This window comes from Balaenoptera ricei, chromosome 20 (genome assembly GCF_028023285.1).
Source record: "Balaenoptera ricei isolate mBalRic1 chromosome 20, mBalRic1.hap2, whole genome shotgun sequence".
Classification (NCBI taxonomy): Eukaryota; Metazoa; Chordata; class Mammalia; order Artiodactyla; family Balaenopteridae; genus Balaenoptera; species Balaenoptera ricei.
The window spans coordinates 56,035,061-56,060,266 of NC_082658.1; the positions used below are offsets into that span (position 1 = coordinate 56,035,061).

General features: G+C 47.3%; 1 protein-coding gene across 3 annotated transcripts in view; it reads right to left on the reverse strand.

Annotated features, from left to right (window-relative positions):
* MYH10 (myosin heavy chain 10) overlaps positions 1–25,206 on the reverse strand; it is a 137,978-nt gene that overhangs the window by 28,659 nt on the left and 84,113 nt on the right. For 2 of the 3 annotated variants that reach the window (XM_059907900.1, XM_059907899.1), the window contains 10 exons: positions 22,626–22,799; positions 20,010–20,183; positions 19,397–19,511; positions 5,713–5,906; positions 5,499–5,620; positions 3,537–3,606; positions 3,288–3,448; positions 2,173–2,281; positions 1,961–2,092; positions 869–1,075 (listed from right to left, as the gene is read on the reverse strand). In XM_059907900.1, the coding sequence (XP_059763883.1) occupies positions 869–1,075; positions 1,961–2,092; positions 2,173–2,281; positions 3,288–3,448; positions 3,537–3,606; positions 5,499–5,620; positions 5,713–5,906; positions 19,397–19,511; positions 20,010–20,183; positions 22,626–22,799 (1,458 nt within the window). Of the gene's footprint in view, positions 1–868; positions 1,076–1,960; positions 2,093–2,172; positions 2,282–3,287; positions 3,449–3,536; positions 3,607–5,498; positions 5,621–5,712; positions 5,907–14,934; positions 14,998–19,396; positions 19,512–20,009; positions 20,184–22,625; positions 22,800–25,206 lie in introns of all 3 variants that reach the window. The other variant, XM_059907898.1, reaches the window with a different exon arrangement.

The following is a 25,206-nucleotide window of genomic DNA, read 5'->3' on the forward strand; positions in this document are numbered from 1 at the left end:
TCTCAGGGTACAGGCACACTGTTGTCTGGGTCACTCATCTGGGTATTCAATCACAGAGACAGCTGTGCTTCATGTGAGGACAGCTGGATCTCCTAAGAAAGCAGCTACCAGCAGGAAGGGCTAAGTGTTGTATTCTGATTCCTGGCCACCTCCTGCGTCAGTGCTGAGCATTTCTTATGAACCAAACCACCTCGTAGGTGTCTCTCTAATGAATGGAGTGAGCAGTGGAATTATTAATGATAACACAAAGAACAAACTCCGTCCCCACAGACGCTGGGATGTTTCTACTCTGAATCACTTTGCATCCTCTAAGATGCCACATCAGAACATAAAAAAGATTCCTGTTCAAAATAACAAATCTGGGGCTTCCCTGGTGGCGCAGTGGTTAAGAATCCGCCTGCCAATGCAGGGGACACGGGTTCGAGCCCTGGTCCCGGAAGATCCCACGTGCCGCGGAGCGACTAGGCCCGTGAGCCACAACTACTGAGCCTGCGCGTCTGGAGCCTGTGCTCCTCAACAAGAGAGGCCGCGACAGTGAGAGGCCCGCGCACTGCGATGAAGAGTGGCCCCCACTTGCCACACCTGGAGAAAGCCCTCGCACAGAAACGAAGACCCAACACAGCCATAAATAAATAAATAAAAATTAAAAAAAAAAAATAACAAATCTACTTTTGAAGGAATCTATTATATGTGTGCTTCAAATGATCTTTTAAAGGGGTGGGGGGGTGGGGGGGGAGAAACGACTTATTACTTAGGCTCCTTCTGCTCCTCAATGGACACAAGAATCCAAACCCATAGCATCTATTCACTCAGCAGATCCATCTGGAAAACCCAAACTATAACCCGAAGTGAAACTTCTCACAGATACCTGAATATGTGCTTGCATTTTCTTCTTTTCATTTTGGAGGATTTGGTTTCTTTCTTCTTCTTCTTCAACCCTAGACTCCAAGTCATGGAGAATCTCTTCTAATTCCTGCTTTTTAGCAGCAAGTCTTGCCCTCATCTCTTCTGCTTCAGCAAAGAGCTCAGTCTCTGCCTGTAGCTGCTCTGCCAGGATATTCTTCTCTTCTAGCAGCTGCAATCACAATAAAGCATCCGGTGCTATGACTGGCCAGTTATGCACAAGAGACGGTCACTGGGACTCCAGTGGTCAGTGCAGGCCACCCAAGAAACCCAGAGTTAAAAATATATAACATCACTCGCAAAACTTTCAAATATGTCTTCGGCTCTAGCAAAATAAGCTGGGTGAAAACTTGAGACAATAGAAACAACGAAAAATGTTATCCTGAATAATACATATTAAATTCATGCTATTTTAAAGAATTCCCTTTCTTACTATTAAGGTAATTCACAAAGGGACCAAAGAATAGGAGGGGAAATATTATACAAATGCTATGAAGTTCATGGTGACTGAAGTCGTCTGGTATCAAATGATATTCTGGCCTCTACTGTTAAAACGTTTTGGCCCTGAACACATCAGTCCTATCACTGTCAGCTACAAACATTTCCTGAGTCTCTGCTTTGTCCATGAAGCACAGCTTCCTGAGAACGGGGTGTGGACTCAAGACCACTGCGGCTGGAGAGCAGGCAGGGGGGTTGCCTTGTACTGTCTCATCCTTTTACTTTTTTCTAGGTCCCTTGTGAGCAGTCACAGGAAGGTGCTAATACCAGGAGAAGCCTCACTGGTGTCAAACGCACACCTGATAGCAAACGTGATCATCTGGGTGTCCAACGGGTGACAAAGGCAAAAATGCAAGAGGTCAAGCTGATTTCAGTTTATATACACCCCGATGCTTGGCCTAATACATGTGCTACCTCTATGCTCAAACGTCTATGCTTTGGAAAGGAGTGAAGAACACACACAACACAAGATGCTGTTTCTTCGGAATTCACTGGGTGGGTCCCTATCCGCGGGTCGCGCATCTTCACTCAGGGCTGAGCGGGAACCGGGGAGCTGTACCTGCTGGTGCTTCCTCTCCATCTCCTCCAGCTCCCCTTCCACCTTCGTCTGCTTCTCTTTCACCTTCAGCAGCTCTTCGTCTTTGGCCTGGAGCTCCTCCTCTTGGCGAGTGACTTGTAGGAGCGGCTTCACCTACATTCACGACATTGAACACTGACTGTCGCACCCTGCACCTCCCCGCCCCTGGGCTCCTCTTGGTCCCGGGCGCCCACCTTGGTGAAGACGCGCCACCACTGCCAGTGCCGCAGCTTCAGGTACGCGGCGCAGTTGCGCTGCAGCACCTTCAGGGCGCTCAGCTGCTGCTGCTTCTTGGCGAAGGCCCTGAAGAAGAGGAAGGAAAACTAGTTAAAGAAAACTGTGGTTTTGTTTTTGTTTTGTTTGTAAACAACAAACATTTATCTCTCACAGTTCTGGGGGCTGGGAAGTCCAGGATCACGGCCCCGGCAGATTCCGTGCCTGCCGAGGACCCACTTCCTCACTGACAGCTTCTTCTTGCTGTCGCCTCACATGGGGGAAGGGCAAGGAAGCTCTGTGGGGTCTCGCTCATGAGGACACTAATCCCATTCATGAGGGCTCCACCTTCATGCACTAATCACCCCAAAGGCCCCACCTCCAAACACCATCCCACTGGGGATTAGATTCTGGCACACGAATCTGGGGGACACATTCAGTCTACAGCACATAAGAACGAACTGTGCTTTGACAGCTGCTGTCATAGGAGACTGCCTAGAGGTAAATGTTCTTTGTGGGCTGGGCTGCGGAGCGGGGACATGACCACGTCCCCGCCAGATGGCGGGCCTGCTCCGCCGACCTCAACTCGTATCACGGGACCTGGCACTTTGCTCACAGACGCTGCCGGAAACGGCCCCTGCCACCTACCCCCAGACACACACGTGTGCGCGTGCACGCGGGTGTGAACAAGGCCCTGCCCTCCCCTTCCCTTTGCTGTGCTCTTCATCAATCCTCTATTAGCCACTCTTTTCTTTTTGGATCTGTCACAGGAGAAACCTCCCTCTTTCTTGCTAAGGTACTCTTTCTCCTCCTTCCCTCCTGGACTGGACCTGCAGATCATCTTGCTGACACCTCTCATTTACAGACGGGCTCAGAGAAGCCCTCCCCGAGGACCCACGCTGAAGCAGGACCCCTTTATCGTCTGTCTTGGCCCCTTGTTTGTGTCCTTATTTAGAACGTGTGTCTGCTTACCTGGCTCTCGGTCCCACAGGACAGGGACCTCAAGTCTCACACGCGCTTGTATTTCTAGCACAAAACACATGCTTATTAGCACAAGCACACACTCTAAGCATTTAATACATGATTTCCCACTTACTTTCTGGCTAAATAACCTCTGCAAACAGCCTGAAAGAAGATAATGATATCGGTAATTTTTAAATCTCTTTCTTCCTCTAAGTGTGCCAAAACTCCAGCTCTGAAAAATATCTTGCTCTGTCCAATCCTGTACAAGTTTGGGTCCAATTCTAAAGCCCGGATCTGAGAGAGAAAGAGTCTGTTTATTATTTTTGCTACAGGAAAGATTGTGTCAATAGCCCACGAACCAGAAAAATCCAGAAGAGCTTACCATGCGCTCACAAGCCTGTTTGCCATCCATAAAACCCTTAGGAATAGCATTTGGAGTTAGGATCTCATATCTGTAAGAAAAGCAGCCAAAAAGCCTTTTGTAAAAATTTGTGGAAATGTCTACCTACTAACTATGAGTTTTGTTTTCACTAAGAGGCAAGAATATAATGGGCAATCATGTTGAATTAAGAGTAAAGAAATGACCAGCTGATAATCTGAGGTTTTCTGCAGATCTAGTTTCTATTTCTTAAAAGAAGCAGCAAAATGAAAATGCAGTCAATTCTCCCAAGTCAGAGACCATGTTTAAGAAGTTGTGGTGGAGAGGAATCAAAAGCACGGTGATTTTAGAAACTTTTTGTTTTTATTTCCCACAAAATGTCCACATCCTTAAGATGCAAAGAGAATCTGGCTCTTTGCGTGTTGAGTCACCGTCAACTTGTAGGCATTTATTAGATAACAGAAAAGGCTGTAAGAGCAATGCCTGGAGGCCTCTGTTTAGAACAGGAGGAAGGGGGCTTCCCTGGTGGCGCAGTGGTTGAGAATCCACCTGCCAGTGCAGGGGACACGGGTTTCAGCCCTGGCCTGGGAAGATCCCACGTGCCACGGAGTAACTAAGCCCGTGAGCCACAACTACTGAGCCTGTGTGGCGCAACTACTGAAGCCCGCGCGCCTAGAGCCTGTGCTCTGCAACAAGAGAAGCCACCGGGATGAGAAGCCCACGCACCGCAACAAAGAGTAGTCCCTGCTCACCGCAACTAGAGAAAGCCTGTGCACAGCAACGAAGACCCAACACAGCCAAAAATAAATTAAAAAAAAAAAAAAAAAAAAAGAACAGGAGGAAGTATCAGGGTGACTCAAAACAGCGCTGGGCTGGGTGCACATGTGTTCACCGACCTGCACACCTGAGGTCTGTGCATTTACTATATGCGGGTTATACCCCAAGAAAATAAATTTTAGCACAAAGACAGTGGCTGTATTAAAAGATGAATCCTGGCTACTTCAACCAACTTTGTATTTTGGATGCCAGCTATGTTCCGTTTTCTCCTATCAAATAAAAAGTGAAAATCTACCAGCTCCTTTATCATATAGTGGGGCCGTAATAAGGGTTCCCCTGAAAACCTGTAGGGATCGGAACAGGTTTTCAGCTGGGCTCCCTCTGGGAGAAAGGGCTACTCCTCGGCCTGCGGCACTGTTTATTTATGGAAAAACAAATGCTTCATATTTGGAAACTTGATTTCCAGGAGCAAAGAGGAAAAAGGCAAACTAGACTAACTGTTAAAGAAAATTACATAATACACTTTTAAAAAACCTGTTGCCCATCATATGTTTTCATCCATTTCTTTTGCACACTGATCTTCTCCCTCGTTTTTTTCCTAATTCTTTTCTAATCTTTTGTATTTCCGACCCTACTTTAGTAAAAGGATTGTAAGAACACACACACGGGCACACACAGTGGGAAAAATATGTACATACACACGTACACAGATATATTTATTGAAAAAAAGATGGAAAGAAATGTCCCAAAGTGCTTTTAGGAGTCACACCTGAATAATTTTTATTTACTTTTAACGTATTTAAAATTTTTCCTAAAAGGAACATACGTTATTCCTATATTTTAAAAAATCAGTTTAAAAAAGAGTTATGTTTAAATCCCAGGTAGAACTGTCTGAATGAGTGAACTGTAAGTTCTCAGCTCTCCGTGTTTCCTCACAACAGCCTCAGGGCCCCAAGGCCAGGAAGCAGTCTTTGCTGCACCCAGAAGTTATGAGCGCCCTGCCTCTAAAGTAGGCACTCAATATTCCCGACCAACGATAATGGTAATAATGATGACCGCCCTCCTACATGAAAAGAGAACAGAAACCCTCCAGGGAACAAGGAAGAGTCCTTTCTCATCATCTCACTGTTTGATTCATATTCAGATAAGCTTTGATACACACAGAACCCAGGTAAAGGTGAGCAATACCTCTGTCTGAATTCCTGGAAAACAATCCGGTTGGGGAATCCCTGGCGACAGATTCTGATCCCTTCCAGGACACCATTGCAGCGAAGCTGATCCAGCACTAGGTGCGGGTCCAGTTTTCCAGCCTAATCAAGCAGAGGACAGTTTTAGAGCTTCATCTTTGTGACTGGACCTCGATCAGTCTTCAACACCCGCATCCGTTTTGCTAAGCACGTACCCGCTTCTCGTGATTTGGAATGATGCAGCGCACAAAGTTAGGGTTGGTGTTGCGGAGCGTCGCCATCAACTTGGTGAGAGATTCTTTGTAGAGCTGCCCGACTGTACGAAACATGCCCTTCTTGGTTTTATAGGCAGAGCCAAAAGCTGTCTCCGTCATCCCCGTGACTTGATCCAGACCCACGATCCGGTCCACTGGTGGAAATAAAAAAGACAAGGGAAAATAAGCCAACTCTAACTCTTTAGCAGGGAAAGAAAAGACAGAGTGAGAGTGCAGCAGCACAAGCTTTGTGGGACAAATGATAAGAGATGCCATAGAGGTAAGGCAGTCAGCATATTTAGACACTGCACAAGCCGTGGAACTAAAAGCCACACACTTCTAGGGCAGGATACTGTAGTGCTTTGACAACTTCGTACCACACACCAGCAGGTGCCTTCTGCTGCACTAGTTTCAGGAACTCACTGCCTGATAACACTTGCCTGTTACATATACAGTTATTTGGTAAGTGAAAGATTATTGGCTGGCATTGATACACAAACCGACACTGTGACAAGTCTCAAAATAGGAAATGGCTTCTAAAAATGTACATTAAGATATACATTTGTACAAAGCAAATCCACTTAAGTGAATATGCTCAGCAATTAGGGATCAGAGTCATCTCTTATTGGTCATTAGATTTCCAAAGAGAAAGGCCAACAAATGCAGGAAGATTAGATCACATCAGCTCAGGTTTTCAGGAAGGAGTGAACTTCAACTCTCTCCTCAAAGCATGGATGAGACTCATGAAAGGGCAAGAACACTCCATCGGAAGGAGTCTTCTGAAAAGTAATCAGTGCCTGAGCTGAGTTCAACGATGGTTAAACCTCTCAGACGCTACGCTCTTATTAAAGCAGCTGACAGTTTCCCCTGCCCACACACCTAACGCTTCCAGTGATGGGGTCACACGCAGAAGCCTGGCAAGCGCACCAGCCGCCAGCCAAACATTCGGTGCCTAATATGCTCTCATTTAAAAAAACCTGATGAATGAATGAAACACACAACTGAAATATTTTTAAAAAGAATCAAAATGTCAACTGAACTACCCCATCAACGCTCTCTTCGACCCTAGCAGTCCCCTCCGTTTCTTCCGTTTGCTCCCCAGGGCAGAAAGCACGTGGGGACCTGGCACCACGTGAAGTGCTCTCTCAGCAAAACCTCAGTCTTGATTCCAATCCTTGATTTCCAGTGAGGTTTTTAGGGAAGAGGCAACCATGGCCCAGGAGGTAAGCGAACTGTCCAAGTCATGCAGGCCTTCCGTGGAAGCTGCGAGAAGGGTGGATGAGGCCTGCACACTAGCTACACTTTCTCCTCGGGAAGCCGCCAGACTCGAGGGTTTAGGTCAAAGCTACTCCTGCTTGTGCCCCTTGGAGACCACCACTCTCTCCTGTGCCTTCCGCCCGGCTCTCCTCACCAAGCCTGCCCCTGCACGCGCCATGACAATGAACTTCCGTAAGCCAGCCCACTTCTGTCTCCTCAGAGCCGGGCCTCTTTCTAGGGCGGTTCCCACACGTGCCATTCCTCATCCTTCCCGCCAATTTCTCCTTGTGCAGCCAACTGGCTTCCAGGGCACCCTCCCCCCACACCCCATTCCACTCAGGCCATGACAGGCCCGGGCCTTATTTAGCTTGACCCTGGTCCATTTACCTGTTGACCATCATAGCAGCATTCTAGAAACTCTCCACGCCTGGCTTCTCTCGTGGACCATGAACCCCACCTTCTCCTGGCCCTCGACCCACCTCTCTAACCACCACGCTCTCCTTGATGACTTCTCTTTTGCTTTTTCTGTACATCACGATGCTCACGAAGGGCCCAAACTCAGCTCACCTAAAATCCTTTCTAGAATAAGACAGGACACAAGTGCGGGCAGACAGCACTTGACCAGAATTCTGCCTTCCTCAAGCCCGTCTCATCCTGGGCGATCACGTTATACCTGACCTCCCAGCACCAGTCACCAAACACCTATATTCTCCTGCCCACCCAGAAGTCACAAAGCTGCCTCTGCCTTCCACAAAGTGCCTCTCACATCTGCTTTTCTCAATATCACCTCCCTCTAACCTAGTGCGACGTCTGGCATATAACGTGCTTGATACATATATATTAGCAAATAAATGAAGTAAACATTAAATGCTTTCACAATTACAAACAGTGAGAAATGCACTGAAAGAAAAGAACAGGATGCTATGAGAAGGATGGGCGGTTAGAGACCTCTCTGGAGAAATTACGTTTAATGCCTTTAAGGGTAAGGATGAGCCAGTGGAGAGATCCCTGCGGGCAGTGGGAACAGCAGGTGTGAAGGACCAGAGGCAGGAAGAAGTGCAAGAAGCTGGTACCAGTGGGGCCTCAGGAGCGAGGAGGTGAGGACGCGCACGCCATAGAGAATGCACTGGGGGAGGGGTCAGGGAGCAAGGGGTGACCCATGTTGTAGTCCAGGCTCTAAGACAGATGATGGTAGGCTGAACCTGTAAGATCACAGAGGAGATGGTGGAGAAGGAAGATTCCAGATGTGTTTTGGTGGCAGGACTGACTTGCTCTTAGGATGAACTTGGTATGGAGAATAAGGCAGAGGGCGAGAGCAAGAAGTCCTGGGATTTGGGCTTGGGCAGGCAAGTGGCTGGTGGCACCACTGGGAAGATGGGGAGAGAAGGGGGTTCTGTGGGTAGAAAGATGGATCCAAACTATGTAAGTTTGGGGCGCCCGCGAGACACTGAGGCGGAGATGTCAAGCGGACAGCGGACGGTCTGCTGCTAAGAAAAGAGGTCTGAAGGAGAAAAGGTAGATTTGGGAGTTGCTGACTTGCAGATAGGATTTAAAGTTACGGGACTGGATGAGTCCCCTAAAGGGCGAATGACCAGAGATGGGGGCGTGGGGCAAGCCCCAAGGAGCTGGGGCAGGAGGAGGAGCTGGATAAGAAGGGGCTGGAAGCAGGGGGGCCCAAGGTCAACGTCCTAAGCTGAAGCACATTCTCCCTGTCCCTCCTCCTGTACATCTAGTGCAGACGTGGCCACGGGTTACTCAAGCCAGAAACCGTGAGTCGGCCTCCATGCCCCTCCCACATGTAGCTGCTGATCTACCAGAACTAGTCAGGACAAACTTCCGGAGTCCTCAGTCCATCCCTCCTCTCCGCTGCCCTGGTCTGTGCGACATCGCCCTACCTGGTTCCCTCCTCCAGCCTCACTCTCCCGTTTCATCCTCCACCCCTGCAGCCACAACGTGCTTTCCAGCTACACCTCTGGTCCCAGTGTCACGATTAACAGCTGTGTCTAAAACTAAGCAAGTTCCTTGCTCCTAGACTTAAAATCCTTCCATTTCTCCTACAGCTTGTAGGAAACGGTCCAAATAACAGCCCAGCAGCAGAGCACAGGGATGAAGAACTCTACCCAGAGAGTCAGAAACACCTGCCACCTACAAGCTGCGTGAACTTGGGTCTAGTCACCCATCTTCTCCCAGCCTCAGTTTTTTCCTCTGTGAAATGGAGCCAAGGTGACCCACCTTACAGAACCGAGGTGCCTAGAAAGCATGAAGTGCTCGGTGAAGGGACCTCCTGTCACCTTCCCTAGACGCCAGCTCTACAAACCAGCTGCATTTTCTCAAAGACCCAAAGCTCTCAAGTCTCCATCCTTTTTTCTCTGCCAGGAGCCCCGCCTCCTTGCAAACTCATAACGGCTTTTAAATCTCCATCCCTTTCCCTACCACCTTTTCCTGTTCACCTGCCTCCAGGCTAAACAGGCCACTCCCTCCTCGAAGCTTCAAATCACATACGTCAGACCCTGGGATGACACTTCCACTCTGTTCCCTGTATATTCCTGCTGGACTCAGCTTCCGGGGACGTCTCTCTCCAGCATCGAACACACACGGGGTCCTGAGAGCAGATCCCTGGTGTCCCTGGACCCCTCTGATCACCAGCTCAAATGGCTTCTTCTGCCTTCCCCACGTCCTGATGCTGGCCTGAGCATGGTCCCTGGCACACAGTAATTTTTTTTTTTTTTTTAACAAATATCCACTGAATGAACACAAAATTACCCACAAGAACAAGTCACGCCCATGACAAAAGAGAAGGAGGCACCACGCTGACTTTGGGGGGATTTAGCCGCACCGGTCTGCAGCTCTTTCCCTGAAGGGGCAGGTCCTCTTCCACAGTGCAGGATGGCGGGGACCCACGATGCAGCCCTGGGCAAGGACCACTTTTTTTTTTTTTTTAAGTAATAAACAAAAAATATAATCATAATGAGCCTGATTTTCAAATTTAACTTTAATAAGGGTAATCCAAAGCTAAATATTCAGATTTTTAAAAAATGAATGCTTCAGACTTTCAGTTTTTGTTTTTCTTTTAATTCAAAAACTTAAACTCAGGGTTAGTTTCTACCAATGAATAAAATTATTGGGTAGAAGAGAAACACTTTGGGAACTTCATTAAATGATTTGGGCCACACTAATCATATACGATTTCACTCAAAAATCAAGACCTAGAAAAACCTCTATTTTAAAAGAATATTTTCTTGTTGAAGACTGTTGTAGCAGGAACCAGACAAAGGTGAAAAATGCAGGCAAGATGCTAGCAGCCCCCTGAAATGAGCAGCACTGCCTCTTCTAAGCCTTAATATCACTACTAAAACCTCAAAGTGTCTACTGCCCAGGGTTTCAAGGTAGAAGAATGGCTTTGTTGATCCTTCTCCTCCTCCTCCATCCAGGAAAGGCTGGTTAGGCTGCTGGTGGGCACTGCAATTCATTACTTGGTTGCCCAGTGGCCTGAAAAGAGTTCCAAGTATTTTATACTAACAACTTATTAATCAATAAACCCTACGTAGACAGTCAGAAATGAGATGAGCTCCACAGACCTGCGATCTCTAAGGCCATGTTCATAGTTTAAGAGGCAAAAAAAAAAAAAAAGCAACTGTAATCCTCTATCTCATAAAACTGCCATCAACCGTTTTACGTAAGGAATGGTATCATCTACAGCCGGAATGCTTAACTGGCCCTTCTTCTAGCGGACAGTCTCAGGAGACAAGAGGAATACATGAGATTTTTGTGTTCTTTAAATCTGTGCATGGGCCAAAATACTAGTGCTATTATTTCATTTGAAGTATTTAAGCCAGTTCTTCAGAAACTCTCTCTAGATAATAGAGCTGGAAACCAAAAAGGGGGGGAGGAAACTGTCTTAATGTTAACTTTAATACCCAGACACAACGATTAGGAACCACATCACACACTCCTATCCTAGAGAAGCCTCTAGCGCCCAGCGCTGTGCCAGGCTCATGGTGGATTCTCAGTGCTCATTTACATAGACTAAGACTGTTCTACTCCTAAGGTACACTAGAATGTTACTAACAGTTGAAAATGATTCCCAAACAAATATTTAACTGCTATGAATTCCCAGAAACAATCTTAACATCGAATAGTCTATCTCCAGGGTACGGCTATTACACAGTAATAACAAATTTACAGTGGTTACATAACTGGGTTGTAGAACCAATCTGTTAAATGTTCTAGAGTGTCTGGGAAGTTTTAGAAAACTTCCAGGAAGTTCAGCAGTTGACGGGGAGCGTGTGATTCAGGGAGAAAGCAATCTGCCTTCCCCCAAGCACCAGCGTTAAGGTGACCTGAAATTTGTCTCCCTTACCCACCCTCCCCATCTGTACTTTCTGCCCCTACAGAAGCCAAAGTTTGGGCACACAGGGAGCCCCACCCCTCCCGCCAGAGCCTCCGGCACGGCTACTCCTGCTTTCTCCCGCGGGCAGGTCCCATGAATATGATTCATGCCCACCCCGGGCAGCACAGAATGACTGCCTGTCTGCGGGGCCTTGGGGCACTGTGAAGAAAAGAGGACCTGTGTGAGACGGTGGCCAAGGAAATAAGCATTTACTGACTTTCTCTGTTTTTTATAATTAGCACAGCAGCAGCAACGAGGGTACAAGAGCAATTACGGCAGCTGCAGAGGCAGCCTCGGCAAGTGCAAGGCCAGGCAGGCGGCATGCACTCGGGCACTTCCTGGGCCGGGTCAGGCTCGCGCCGCCTCGTCTGATACTCGCGATAACCCTGAGAACCAAGTGTCACTGTCCCCACTGGACCTCGGGAGCTGGAGGTGCTGCTTCTCCTCGAGCTCCCAACTCTGGCTAGAACTCAAGATAAAGAAATAGGAAAGAGTAGAATATGCAACGACATATAAAACCTCCATCCACTGAACACGAAGACAATGAATCTGCGTACAGAAACCGGATCAGACCTAAACCAGAGAGTCTAAAAGGCACTAAAAATAGGGGTTAGGACCAGTGGATATAATCTACACAGAGATCCAATGATGACCATTTTTATCAGTCGTGCTACTGGATTCTAACTACTCAGTGAAGGAAAAAAAAAGGCTAGTTCAAAGTCTTCGAAGTCAGAACATCGTCATTTCTGTTATGCCAAGAAGGAAGGGAAGAATTCCGGGGCCACTAGGAGATGAAGGCAGACCCCAGTGGGGCAGCCCTCCCGCAGGCCGGGACCGAGCTCTCCCTGCTGATTCCCAGCCCCAAGTGAACTGCTGCCACCACGTTTCAAGTGCTGCTTCTATGAGAGATTGAAAAGGGTGGAGGGAGTTCTCTATCGACGACTAAAACTTGCTTCCTGTACTTCTCACCATGTTTCCGGTGGTCACCCTTCCAGACCCGTCAGCTGCTGTCCAGCACTCATGGGGGGTCAGAGAACCTAAGGGTCCTTACTACCCTGTGAAGGACACGGCAGGTGTCCGCTAGCGTTAGGGCAGATCACACACAACCGTCCCTCCAACACAGTTCGCGTCAGGACCAAAGCCACAAACTGCCACCCCCGTCATCACAGGCCCTTTTAGTCTAAAAACCCTGCCTACCACTTTGAGGTTAGGAACCCGCTTTGCTAATTCATTGCATCCTCCATTACTAGTTTATCCCAGGAGTCTAGATTTTCAAAATATATTTGGAAGAAAACAGTCCTTTGGTTTCTAGCAGAAACTTGTATGACCTCCTTATTCTGCCTCTAGGAATTGTTCCTTTCTCTCCTGCACTTGTTCTTCGATGGTTTTGGAAACCTCTCTTTACCCCCATCTCTCATCTTTCTCCTCCAAAGCCCACGCATTCTTCTAATGCTGTTTTCCTAACGTTATGACTGTACTTAGAAGCACAGGGCCCGCGGCAGCTCTTTGTCATCTCATTGAGAGGCACCGCCCACCTCAGTGTGTCAAAGGCCATCACGATTTGATCCTGAGGATCCCCTTCATCCACCGTCTTCCGAGAAATCACTGAAAATACTAAAGCCCGTGTTTTCATTTAAAACCCGTTACCCCTCCCTGAGGTTTGAATCCATGAGCACATGTTGAGGAGAACATTTCTGCTGTAGAAATATCAGTACTACCTACAAGTTCAAAGACCACCTGTGGCCATAGTGGATGGAAGGCCCTCCGGGGTGGGGAGAGACTGAGACCCCGATACTCGGGTCAGCTGGCTGACTCAACCAGAGGCCACCTCATGAGAGAGACGGACCAGGCACGTTTCCAGTGCCCAGGGAAACAGACGGGGAGGAGCGAGCCGGCTCCCTGAGGGAATGGTTTTGTCTAGGGTGGTCCTGTACCTGATCCCGCAGGTACAGAAAAGCACCTGGTCCACAGACCCCGAAGATCATGGTCCCACAGGAAAGAGCATCTGTGCTGCAGGAGAGGGAAGGCCATGGTGGGAGGGCTGGGCGAGGCTGCTGCCCCTCGCTGCTGGGTGTGGGAAACCCACCCACGGACTTCACGGTGCGCCCGTTTGGTGCCAGCAGCGGGGGCGTGATGGGGGCTCACGGGCTGGAAGTCTCTTAAATGGTTAGAAATCCAAGAGTTAGAGGAATGAATTTAAAGAGGGAGCTCTATTGGGGGAGAAAGTCCGAAAGATCGAGCGCTGACCTTTCAACAAAGCACAAGTCCCAGGCAGACCATAAGCTTCAAACTACCATCTAGCTCTTTCTCTCCCCACTTCCTCAACTCTCTCAGAACCCCCAAGGCCAAAGATGACCGACCTTGAAGATTTCTCCTGTGGACAAGTCATCCCAGCTCACGGAGCAACCTTCGGCATAATCTCTCCCTCCCTCCGCCCCCTTGCTTGCAACCTACTTCTTTCACAGTATGTGAGCCAGAATTGACCCCAGAAATCTGGGATTAAAATGGGCATGTTTCTTTAACATATTTTAAAAACACTTTTGAGATGGGTTTGGGTCTCAGCATTATGTTCCAAAAATCATGAAGGAAATTTTATAAGATGAATTTGACTTTACCTTTTGAGTTTTTACTACTTGACAATTTCACTAAACAACTGGAAGGTTAGGTGATCTGCATTTATATCAGGCTTTGGGAGGGCCTCTTCGCCGTGGTTCGGCTGTGTTCCTTCCTTCCTTCCATCTATCTATCTATCTATCTATCTATTTTTAAAGTACAGTCGATTTACAGGTTAGGCTGTATTCTAAAGAGGGCTAAGGATTCAAACCATAAGGCCCAAACTTGTGAAGCTCAATTTCAGGTTCAAGGTTCAGGTTCTAACACTCCACTTTTCGTATCAACGTGCACATTTCAAGCCTCGTAGACAGTTTCATGGTTTTCAGTTCAAAAGAAAAGGGCAAGTAGCCAGATATGCATATAAATTCCAAATAAAAGGCATAAGTAGCCAGATATGCACATAAATTCCAAATAAAAGGCATAATGATGAGACCAACATACGTGAGATAATTACGTAATTATTTGTTCACAAAATGTTAATGACTTGAAAAAAGAAAAAAACCCCAACTCCTCCTTGGAGTTCCTTAGAGTTGAAAATTTAAAGGTAACTCAAAGACAAAGGAGGTATTACTGGGGACATCGATTCCTAACAATTCCCTTAGAGGACTGTGTATCAAACGGCACTACTGGAAAAGGTAGTGACAGACCTTTTGCTCTGCGGTGCTTACGGGCTACGCATAAAAGAAGCAATGTGTAGGCAGTAGCGACTGAATTGTTTATGCGCTCAAACAGTTGCCTTGAAGGATAATAAAACTGAGCATGAAATGAAGGTTCATGCAGGTCTATGAGCAAAACAAAAACAGAAACCCAGAAACCAAGCCCCCGTCCTCCCCGGCCACCCTGCCAGGCCCCCCACCCCGCAAGTTCTTCCTCTGGGCTGAAACCCCTTGTGTTTGGAAGACCTACAGGCTTTATCCATTCACCTGGTGGCTCATGAAGACCAGAAACACTGTCATAGAAAGAAGCTCTCTGAATATTCTGAATCTCTAAAGCAGAGAAACAGCAAAAACAGGAGGACAGAAGGGCAAATACACAAACACTTCAGTTAGTGTGAAAGACATTCGACATCACAAGTCAACTTTGCAATTGGGCTACAAAAGCAGCTAGTCCAGGGCAGACCCCATGCAAACATTACTGTTTAGAGAATTTGCACATCTGGACAAAGTTCTGTATAAAATAAATGTATATAGCCGAATCATTCCCAACTCCAGGTGTGAGCATTATATCATATTAATGTCAAATGGTTACCCCCATGTAAACGCAGGATGAAATTTAAGAGTAATAAGGTACTATTTGCATTGTCTTTCATAAAATTATCTTCCAATTAGCAAATTGGGACAAGACTGCAGTAAGTTAGATTACTCTGGAAAAGGTAAATATTAGTGGCAGTTACTGTCAAAAATTCACACTGCTGTGTAATTTTATCTCCAATCCAGATTTTGGAAATATAATTTACTTCAAATACAAACTACGAATAGGTAATTACCACTAAGGAAAACAAAATTCTATTGTAGCAAGTTCTATTGTACAAAATGTTAAAGCAACTTCAAATCATAACTAAGATGATACCTATTGATCATACCGTTACCATTATGAAAATATCATAGGAGGTACATTTACATGAAAATGTAATTTTTAGGTCTTTTCTTCCTTGTATGTTAGCCCCGAGAAGTGGCAAGAAATCGTGTGCAGCTGGTAGAGAGATCGCAAAACATCTTTCAGCAAAAAGTAGGGCACTATAAATCTCTAGGGCAGGGCTGCCACCAATAAATCTTATTTCTCCTGGTTTGGCCTGGAGAAAACTCTAATACAAAGTTTATTTTAACATGAAATGTTTTATACTCAAGGCACTGCACCTTCACAGGCAAACTATATTCATACATCATATACTCATACATTCAGTCAACTTGTCATTTTCTGCCTTTGCATTGATGTGGCTGTAAAAAGACAAAAATAATCACATGTTTTCCCAGGGCTATTTTCTTTTCCTAGAGAAGAAGCTCCCCTTTTCCCAAGACATCTCTACGTCCAGAGTGAGCATGATGAGTTCTCCACCCTACGACCGTCTTCAAACTCCTGTGCCTGCCGCTGACCTCATGCGTGAAACACACGGTCCTCGAAATCGGAGGAGCCTGGCATCAGGCTCCGCCTGCCCCTCCCCCTGATGCTGGGTCACCTCTGAGAGCCTGTCACTCAGATTAAACTGAGTGACCGTCCACCTGAGCTGACGGATGGCAGGACTTCCCACTAAGAGAAGCGATATCAGGAGAGCAAACCCACAGGATGAGTGCGGAGTGGATGCTGGCAGAGCCAGGTCACAATGGGGAGAGGATTCCGCTCAGCCCATTTGGACAAAAGTGGCCACACATGCTCCCAAGCCGTCCACGTGGAGAAAGGTGAGGGCCCCGGCAGGGCCTGAGCTGTGGGCCAAGGACAGGTGTTCAGGGCTTGAGCCAGGATGGGAGAGCCCCGCAGGCCACACGCCTCTCCTCTCAGAGCTTCTGCCATCAAGTGAGTAACTTGTCTGCAGCTAGTCCATGAAAAGCACAGAAAGGCAGGTCAGGGCTCTGCAGACGGGGTCCTACCTGTGAGACACGTCACCCGCACCTGTGACACGGAATGCGCATCTTATCATCACTGCGGCTGCAGCCCCCATCTCCACCCTCACCTGCCGGATCTCACGTTCCTGATACTTGTGACCCGCTGCCGCCAGAGGCCCTCCCGTACCTGGACGGCGAGGCGGGGAGTTAAAGGAGGAGCCTGGAAGGAGGAAGCCGAGGCAGAGGCTCCTCGGTCCCGTTCCCGCCTGTGTGCGTGTCCTGAGTTTCCATCCAGAGGAAGGCCCTGGGCGGCAGGGAACACGCCGGTCACGGTTCCCAAATTCACCTCACTGCTGACAAGCGTGGGCGGTGAGCTCGTCCAGCGTGGCTGGACGTGCAGGGTCACAGGAACAGGTCAGGGGGTCCAAAGGTGTTCCCCACAATATTGTTTTCGGTTAAGAAGTGAAAAGACAAGAGTCAAAAGTGGTTCACAATGTCAGAACCAGTGTGTACGCCCGGGACCTGCTATCATGATTCCCCAAACACCTGCTTCTCTTTTCATTCAAAATGAAGAGAGAAAATCTGTTTTTGAGACTTCAACGGTAAAATGCTGGTTTCCTCTGTTCCTCTTCTCCTTGGCTTTCCTTCCACGGTCACCTCGCGCTGAACTGCCCGCTTCCGGGGTCTTTCACCCCGATCCATCCAACAAACCACTGCCTGCTTTGCTTCTTCAAGTTCACACTGTGTCCCTACCCTGGCCCGCAAATCTACTGATGCCATTTAGTCAGTGAAGTCAAATTCACCTGAGACTGGCCACCGCGTTCCTCCGTGCTCCGGCCTCATCCATCACCGGCCTCCTTTCCTGCTCGCTCTGCCTCCTGGCCCCAACCCTGCCCTAACGCCCCAACGGGACACTCACCCCAGGCTGGGATTGTCCACTTCCGCCCTGTGATCGCTCCTTCTACCGGCTTCACCCCTGCTTCTTCCACACCAACATCACTCCTAACAATGCCACCCACCCCTAGACGAGTGGGCTCGCAGAAGCCTACTCACCCTCCACGATTAAGGCCCCAACAGGATGTGAATGTTCGTCGGTGGGTGCTGGGAGACTGCCCGGCCCTCAGCACGTGCTCAGGAAATGCTGGCTTTCTTTGTTTCTTCAACAAAGTATTACTTTTCGAGGACAAGGAAAACTGCCTCATCCTTCATGACATTTGACCTTAGCACCCCAGGAACAAGGCAGTCCCTGCTCAGCTGTCCCCGCGGCATTCATCTCAGGGGTCTGCGACACTCAGCAGTCTGTCCACACGTCTCACTTCTTTTGCTCTGAGATCTGAGCGGAGCCAGGAGGCGGGGTGGGCATGGTGGGTTCCGTGGGCCACACTGCCCGGGGCAGCACAATGGAATCGACTCCGGATTGAACACAGCATTTCTGACGGGCGGCATTACTCCTTCCTCCTCTTTTTGTGACGTTTCCTGTGCACCTTTCCCACTGACCTGTGCTGGTCTTCCCAGCCCTGTGGACCCGGTGGCCATCAGAGCTGAGGGTCCCTTTTTCCACACTAGATCCATTTCTCAGACCCACTCTCACACTTCCCAGAACAGGGCCAAGAGTCCCTTGGCCGCGTGGGCACCGCAGACACCACCTTAGGGTCCTGCTCTCGCCTCAGTCCTCACGGGCCCCCCTAGGCTGACCAGGTCACCGCAAGTGACAGCGAGCACGCAGCAGCCAGGTGAAGACCTCCATCCAATGGGACAGCGATTAAAAGCTTCTGTTTTACTTGCGGGAAACCTAACCCTTCTCCCAATCCCTCCCTGTACAGTCTCATGCACATGATCTCTCCCCAGGACACGTGCGTGCACGTGTGCGGTGTGCCCAGCCCTGCAGGCTCCCTCGCACTTGTTGGAGCCGATGTACGTGACCTTGACTAGGCTGTCTTTGGTAGGGTCATCACCCCCCTGCTCACTTTCTCTGTGGTCGTTCTTCTCTTTCTGTCTCTTTCCTTTTGTCCTGATTGCCCTAAGCCCTCTGATCTGCCTTCTGGGTTTCTTTCTCTCTACCTGAGAAGACAGCTAGATGGCAAGGTCTTGAGATGCTATAGAAAAAGCAGAAGTGAGCCAGGTAACTGACAGGCCTGGCCTCAGGGTCAAAGCCTAGGCAGGGGCAGATCCAGAGCTAAGGTCCTGCATGACCTGAGGCCAAGCGAAGCGGTGGGGACAACCAGGATGAAAGTGTAGAGAGAGCTAAACGCCAGAAGATGCTGGTCCCACTATACATACAGACACAGAGCTGCTTTGTTCCTCTGGTACCAGCAAAATCTCTAGTCTATGATAAAATCACCAAAACCTTCACCTGAGGTTCATGTAAACCAAAGAACTATGAGGACTGACGGAAATACAAACAACTGATCTATATGCAGATGGTCTAAGCTTATTCACCAGCCACTTTGCGTGCGTGTGGAGGGTAGGGCACTGGGGGAGGACGCAGCTCGGCTGACCTGGACACAACACAGCGAAGATGCATAAGGCTTCTCAGGTTTTGTATCCCGACACCCTTGGATTACAACTGCACTGGGACCAGGGTGGCCTGAGGCAAATGTGTAGTTCTTTATGGCTCTGCTACTAGACTGTTCCTACAGCACCTGACCAAGAAGGCAGATGTCTTATTACCCAAGTTTCCTTAAAGTGGGTAAATTCCGATACAATGGCAGCCCTGCTCTAGGGAAAATAAAGAGCTTTAAAGTAAAAAAAAGTCTACACACATCTATAAGTAAAAGAACCATATATAAGCCTTAACTGTAAAAGATTCGGCCAAGTTTGATTACAAACGCAAGCACGTTCTCACCATCCTTCCAGAGCTCCGCCACAAATCTGTCAGAGGACTGATGCAGGAGGGTGGCCACGTTGTCGTTCAGGGGGTCCATATTCTTCATCAGCCACTCGTCCGCCTTATAGTCCACCTGCCGGGCCAGAGCCGGGTGCGCAAGAGGGAAAAAAAAACCAAGAAACATTTCCAGCCTTAACCGAAAATGTTCACAGGACCCCCCACCCAGGTGGAGGATGGCAACTGCAGGCTGAACCCAAGACTCCCGGAGCCCCGCCCTGTTCCCTCCCCAACAGCCAATCAGAAGAAAGTCACACACCCTGCAGCCCTCACCCCAAATTTTACCTGTAAAAACCTTTCCCCCAAACTATCGGGGGCTCAGGGGTTTTGTGCATGAGCCACCCGTGCTCCTCACTTGGCCCTGCAACAAACCTTTCTCTATACTTCCCCCATTCCACCCCCCAAATAAGTTCGTAGAGCAACCCAAAAAATGGGTTGTCCCGAAGGAAGTGCATTTGTAGTATGTACTATATTTAAGGGTTTATAAGTGTATATCAGCACATTTGTTACAACCTTCATCAAATGCAGCAAAATCCCAAACACAGCACTTTTAATGGAGTTCTTTCACTCTTACCTTCCCTGCATAATGTATAATGCAAAAGTCAGCTTTGTCTTTCAGTTGACGAGGTTTCTGAAACTTGGAGTGGGACCCTTGCTCTTGAACTAGTTTTTCAACAAAGGTCTTATCTGTGGCTTTAGGGAACCAGCACTCTTCATCCAAAAGGGCCAGCACGCCAGGAGGGTTAGCCTGATAACAGAGGCAAGAAGAACTGACACGTTTTGCACGTCACTGTACATACAAGGATGTTTTCCACTGGGTTTGGCAGTTTAACTTCCAAAACAGTTAGAGCTTCGTGAAGATCTATGCAAATCAAACTGCTAGGGTAGCAGGTAATGCCAAATCATAACTATCATGCAAACGCTGAGATCTCAAACTGCTCAAGAAGTACTGGTAAGAAAATGGATGAGTACTGTATCTCACAAACTTATAAAAAACTAATTCCAAGTAGATAACTCCCCCAAAAGTAGCAAATAAAAGACACCAGAAAGGAACTGAAAGGTGTAGAGACAAAACTGAATCTTTATATTCAATGACTGGCTGGATAAATTGTTATAAACCCTCAACTAGCTGGAATGCTTCAGACATTTTATACCCTGGTCAATTTAAGTTTCTATTTAAGTGATGATTAAATAAAACGAGCACTTCACACTTGGTGAAATATTTAAAACTACTGTTAAGTAGACTATATGGAAGGTGATGAAGTAATTTATCAATTACTTCATTGGTTTGTTTTATCAACAAATAAAATAGAGCCTTTATTTCACTCAACTAGTTCACTGAAAAAAGCCGTAGAGACTTAAAAGACACGGAGACACAAGATAGATTAGTGGCCCAGGGGCTGGGGGAGGGGAACAGGAGTGACTGCCAAGGGCAGGAAGTTTCCCTCTGGGATGATGAAAATGCTGTGGAATTAGACAGTGGCAATGGTTGTAAAGCTCTGTGAATATGCTGAAATTCACGGAATTACATACTTTAAGAGGGTGAATATTAGGATAGTGAATTATGTCTCAAATTAAAAAAAAATGCCCAGAGCTTGACATTCTCTGGGAGCTCGGAAATCAATGGAACGACTTCTTTTTTGGAGGAAAGTGGGGTACACATGAAAGCTAAATGAAATATTTAAACAATGATGGCCTATTTTATAGTGCTTTGGGGGTCATCGTTTACTGCCATACTGCAAATATGGCAAGTTTCTAACACAAGACTGAGCGTACCAATTCTAGGGCACAACGATGAAATCAGCTTTTGGAATAAATCTCTTAAGACCAGTTTTCCTCAACGCACAAGGCCTTTACCTTTACTGCAGAAGAGCTGGCTCTGTGCAAATATTGCTTAAAAAGTAACTGGAGGTTCTAGTTAAACATGAATGAAACAGTGTAATAATATGGTCACAGGAAGGCAGAGGTTAACAGAACAGAGCAGGTAGAAGCATCTGAGGGAATCCTCCCCTCCAGGAGCCCAGGACGTCTCTGAGACCCTTACTCCCTGGCTGTCTAGTTTGTGGCCCCTCTACCTGAAAGGATTTGCAGGGTTCAGAGCTGCTAAAAGAACACTATAATCAAAGGCTACTAGGCTTAGGTGATCCTAGGGTCCAGGATGGCATTTAACCCAATTTACCCCACTCATCTGACAACTTTGAGAAATGAAGTTCTAGATTAAGATAAGTGAAACACCCATCTTTCTGCCATAATTTTTACATTTTTAATCTGTTTCAATGAAAATATTTCTAAATTCTGAAAGAGGAGCCCAAATATAATTTAATCTTTTCTAAAGGACTAAGTGACAGCATGATTCAGAAGATCCGTAATTTTGTCTCCTTTTTATTTTTCCTACTTCATCTTTCAATGTCAGGATCTCTCATCCCTTTTCCTTTTCACTGGGGATTTCTAAAGAGCTTTAAGTTTGGGAGACCATGTTTTGTCTCGTGGTCAGAGTACCGTAAGAAGGCAGGCGGGGCCTGGGTTTGTGAGAGATGAGGACAGACGCCCGGGACAGGCAGGTGCCCCGACAGAGTCGCTTTAGGTATTTTCCTTCTGGAAAAAGTTGTCCTCCCTCTCCACTTCGAAAGGACCCACAATGGAATCATGAGGCCGTATCATTCTACATGCTATAGTTAAATTCCCTATGATTATAAACTCTTACAAGGTTTTGAAAAACCTTATAAAAAAGCATCTTTGTACTTATGAGGATAAGCTTTAGTTACCCCCCAAAATGGATTTGCACGACCTGTCTTATTCCCAGCTAGACACGACGCCCCTTTATCACCTCGGACGTGTGCTCAGGAGAGCCCCACACCCTTGACACGTGCCGAGGGCTGGAGTGAGGGCAGCTGCCGCCACCACCGTGGCACCTGCGGGCAGCCAAGGACCACGTCGGCCAGCACACGGACCCACGCGAGGACAGGACACGGCCGTGAGAAAGGACAGCTCAAGAAGGGTCTTACTGGCACGCTACTCACTTTTCAAATGGATATTTCAAATGGGCATCACTTTCCTAGGAAATTTAGACTAGAAAATTATCTTAGCACTCATGAGACAGGATAATTCCTGTCTCAGCTGATGGCAAGAAAAAACTCAAGGCCCCGCCTGAGCAGGGGCTGAGAGCCAGATGGCGGGGAGAGGATCTTACGGGTCTCTCGATGAGGTCGATGCACGGCTGCAGGTCCAGCCCGAAGTCGATGAAGTTCCACTCGATGCCCTCGCGCTGGTATTCCTCCTGCTCCAGGATGAACATGGTGTGGTTGAAGAGCTGCTGCAGCTTCTCGTTGGTGTAGTTGATGCACAGCTGCTCGAAGGAGTTCAGCTGCGGGTGCCAGGAGAGCCATGTTCCAAACATGGGGTGGGGATGGGGGAGGGATAATGAGTCAGCTAGTTCCCAGAAAGTTCTCGAAGAGTTATTCATCAGGTCTTGACTACCCTACTGAGTCCATCAGATGACAGTGACTAAAGCGAGGGGGGTCTCTCTTAATCTCTGTCTCACACACACACACACACATACACACACACACACACACCCAGATCACATTACTGCGAAGCTAAAATGAGAAAATGATAAACTTAGTGTGCTGAGTTTCTACAAATAAAACCATTTTGATTAGCGAATGGTTAATGAAGAGAAATGAATAAATGAGAAAGAAAGTGAGAAAAAGAAGAGAAACAAAGAGACTTGGGAAGGCCAGAGGCCAAGGAGGCAAGCGCGTCTCCGTGAGCTTTGAGGGTCCAGAGGACAGATGGGCTGCTGTCTCCTCTGCTCCTTACTTAGGCCACTGGCTCCAGAGTGAGTTAAGGAAAACAATAATAGAAAATAATAATAACCTTTTCATCTGTTACAGACATTTCTTTTTCCCTCTCTGTGAAATCTGCCCATTTCTCTATTGTGCTGCTGATGGGATGAAACATGGATGGATGAAGTAACAGGGATAGTTTTTTTTTTTTTAAAGAAATCTTTTTAAAAAATTTTTATTTATTTATTTATGGCTGTGTTGGGTCTTCGTTTCTGTGCGAGGGCTTTCTCTAGTTGCGGCAAGCGGGGGCCACTCTTCATCGCGGTGCACGGGCCTCTCACTATCGCGGCCTCTGTTGTTGCAGAGCACAGGCTCCAGACGCGCAGGCTCAGCAATTGTGGCTCACGGGCCCAGTCGCTCAGCGGCATGTGGGATCTTCCCAGACCAGGGCCCGAACCCGTGTCCCCTGCATTGGCAGGTAGACTCTCAACCACTGCGCCACCAGGGAAGCCCGAGGGATAGTTTTCTTAAAGCAGTCGCCTTATATGAGAAGTACTCAGCTTTTCCTTCTGCTTCCATGATGTCCACACAAGTACCATGGGCCCATGAACAACCTCTTTCATTATAAAGTGATCTGTAATTAGGGAAGGTTTAATCAAGCCCCAAGGAATAGATTTAGAGTCTGAAAAAGCCATTCCAATCTTCCCTGGGAGGTGTCACACTCAGCGTCTTAGAACGAGGTCACGCTAGGAGGGCCAGGGCAGAGTCTGCCTTGTTCAACGCCGTATTTCTAGTGACCCACATCAACACCTGCAGACCGCCCGATGGTGCTTGGTTATGTTTATGTGAATGGATTTTGCTCTGCCTTAAGATCATGAGATCTTAGCGCTCTATTTAGCCTGAGCTACTACATGTGATGGTATTTTTCTTTAATGGATTTCTACTTGTCTTCGTATTTAAGCTACCAACTGTATTTTAAAATAATCGATTTTTAAATTGGTAACACATGGTATAAAATTTAAAATGTACAGAGAGATGCACTGAGAAGTCTCACTCCAATCACCCACTTGCTCTCCTATAAGCAACCACTGTCACCTATTTCTTGTGACCCTTCCAGAAACAGTCTGTGCACTCATAAATGTGTGTTACTCTGATTTTTAAAAAAACTTAACAACGCATCTTGGAGTCTGTAATATAAAGCCACCTCATTCTTTATAATGGGTGCACAGTTCTCTATTACATGAATATATATCATAATTAATCAAACCAATCTCCTACAGTGAGCATAAATCTCCTAACAGTGGGCATTTTCCATTCTTTTCCGTGACAAATAACACTCACTAAACAATCCTGCATTTTTAGCATCTAAAACATTTTTTTTTTTTTTTTACTGTCTGTGTATATTCGTATGTCAAAACCATACTTCTGAAGTTTTACAGCTTTATAATGTTTTATCTCTTAATATCCTCTTTTCATTTATTTTTCAGAATTTTACTATCTATACTTCAACTTATTTTTCAAATTAGTTTTAGAAGCAGGTTGCCTAGTCCTCTTCTACCCCTTGAAATAGGTTTTAAACAAGTTTGTTCACTTTAAAGATAAATTTGGGGGACTTCCATGGTAGCACAGTGGTTAAGAATCGGCCTGCCAATTCAGGGGACACGGGTTCAAGCCCTGGTCCGGGAAGATCCCACATGCCGCAGAGCAACTAAGCCCGTGCGCCACAACTACCGAGCCCATGCACCACAACTACTGAGCCTGTGCTCTAGAGCCCGTGTGCCACAACTACTGAAGACCGTGCACCTAGAGTCCGTGGTCCACAACAAGAGAAGCCACCGCAATGGGAAGCCCATGAACCACAATGAAGAGTAGCCCCCGCTCGCTGCAACTAGAGAAAGCCCAAGCACAGCAACAAAGACCCAACGCAGCCAAAAATAAAGATAAGTAAATAAAATAAAATCTATGCTCTTTTTTCTTGATGTTAAA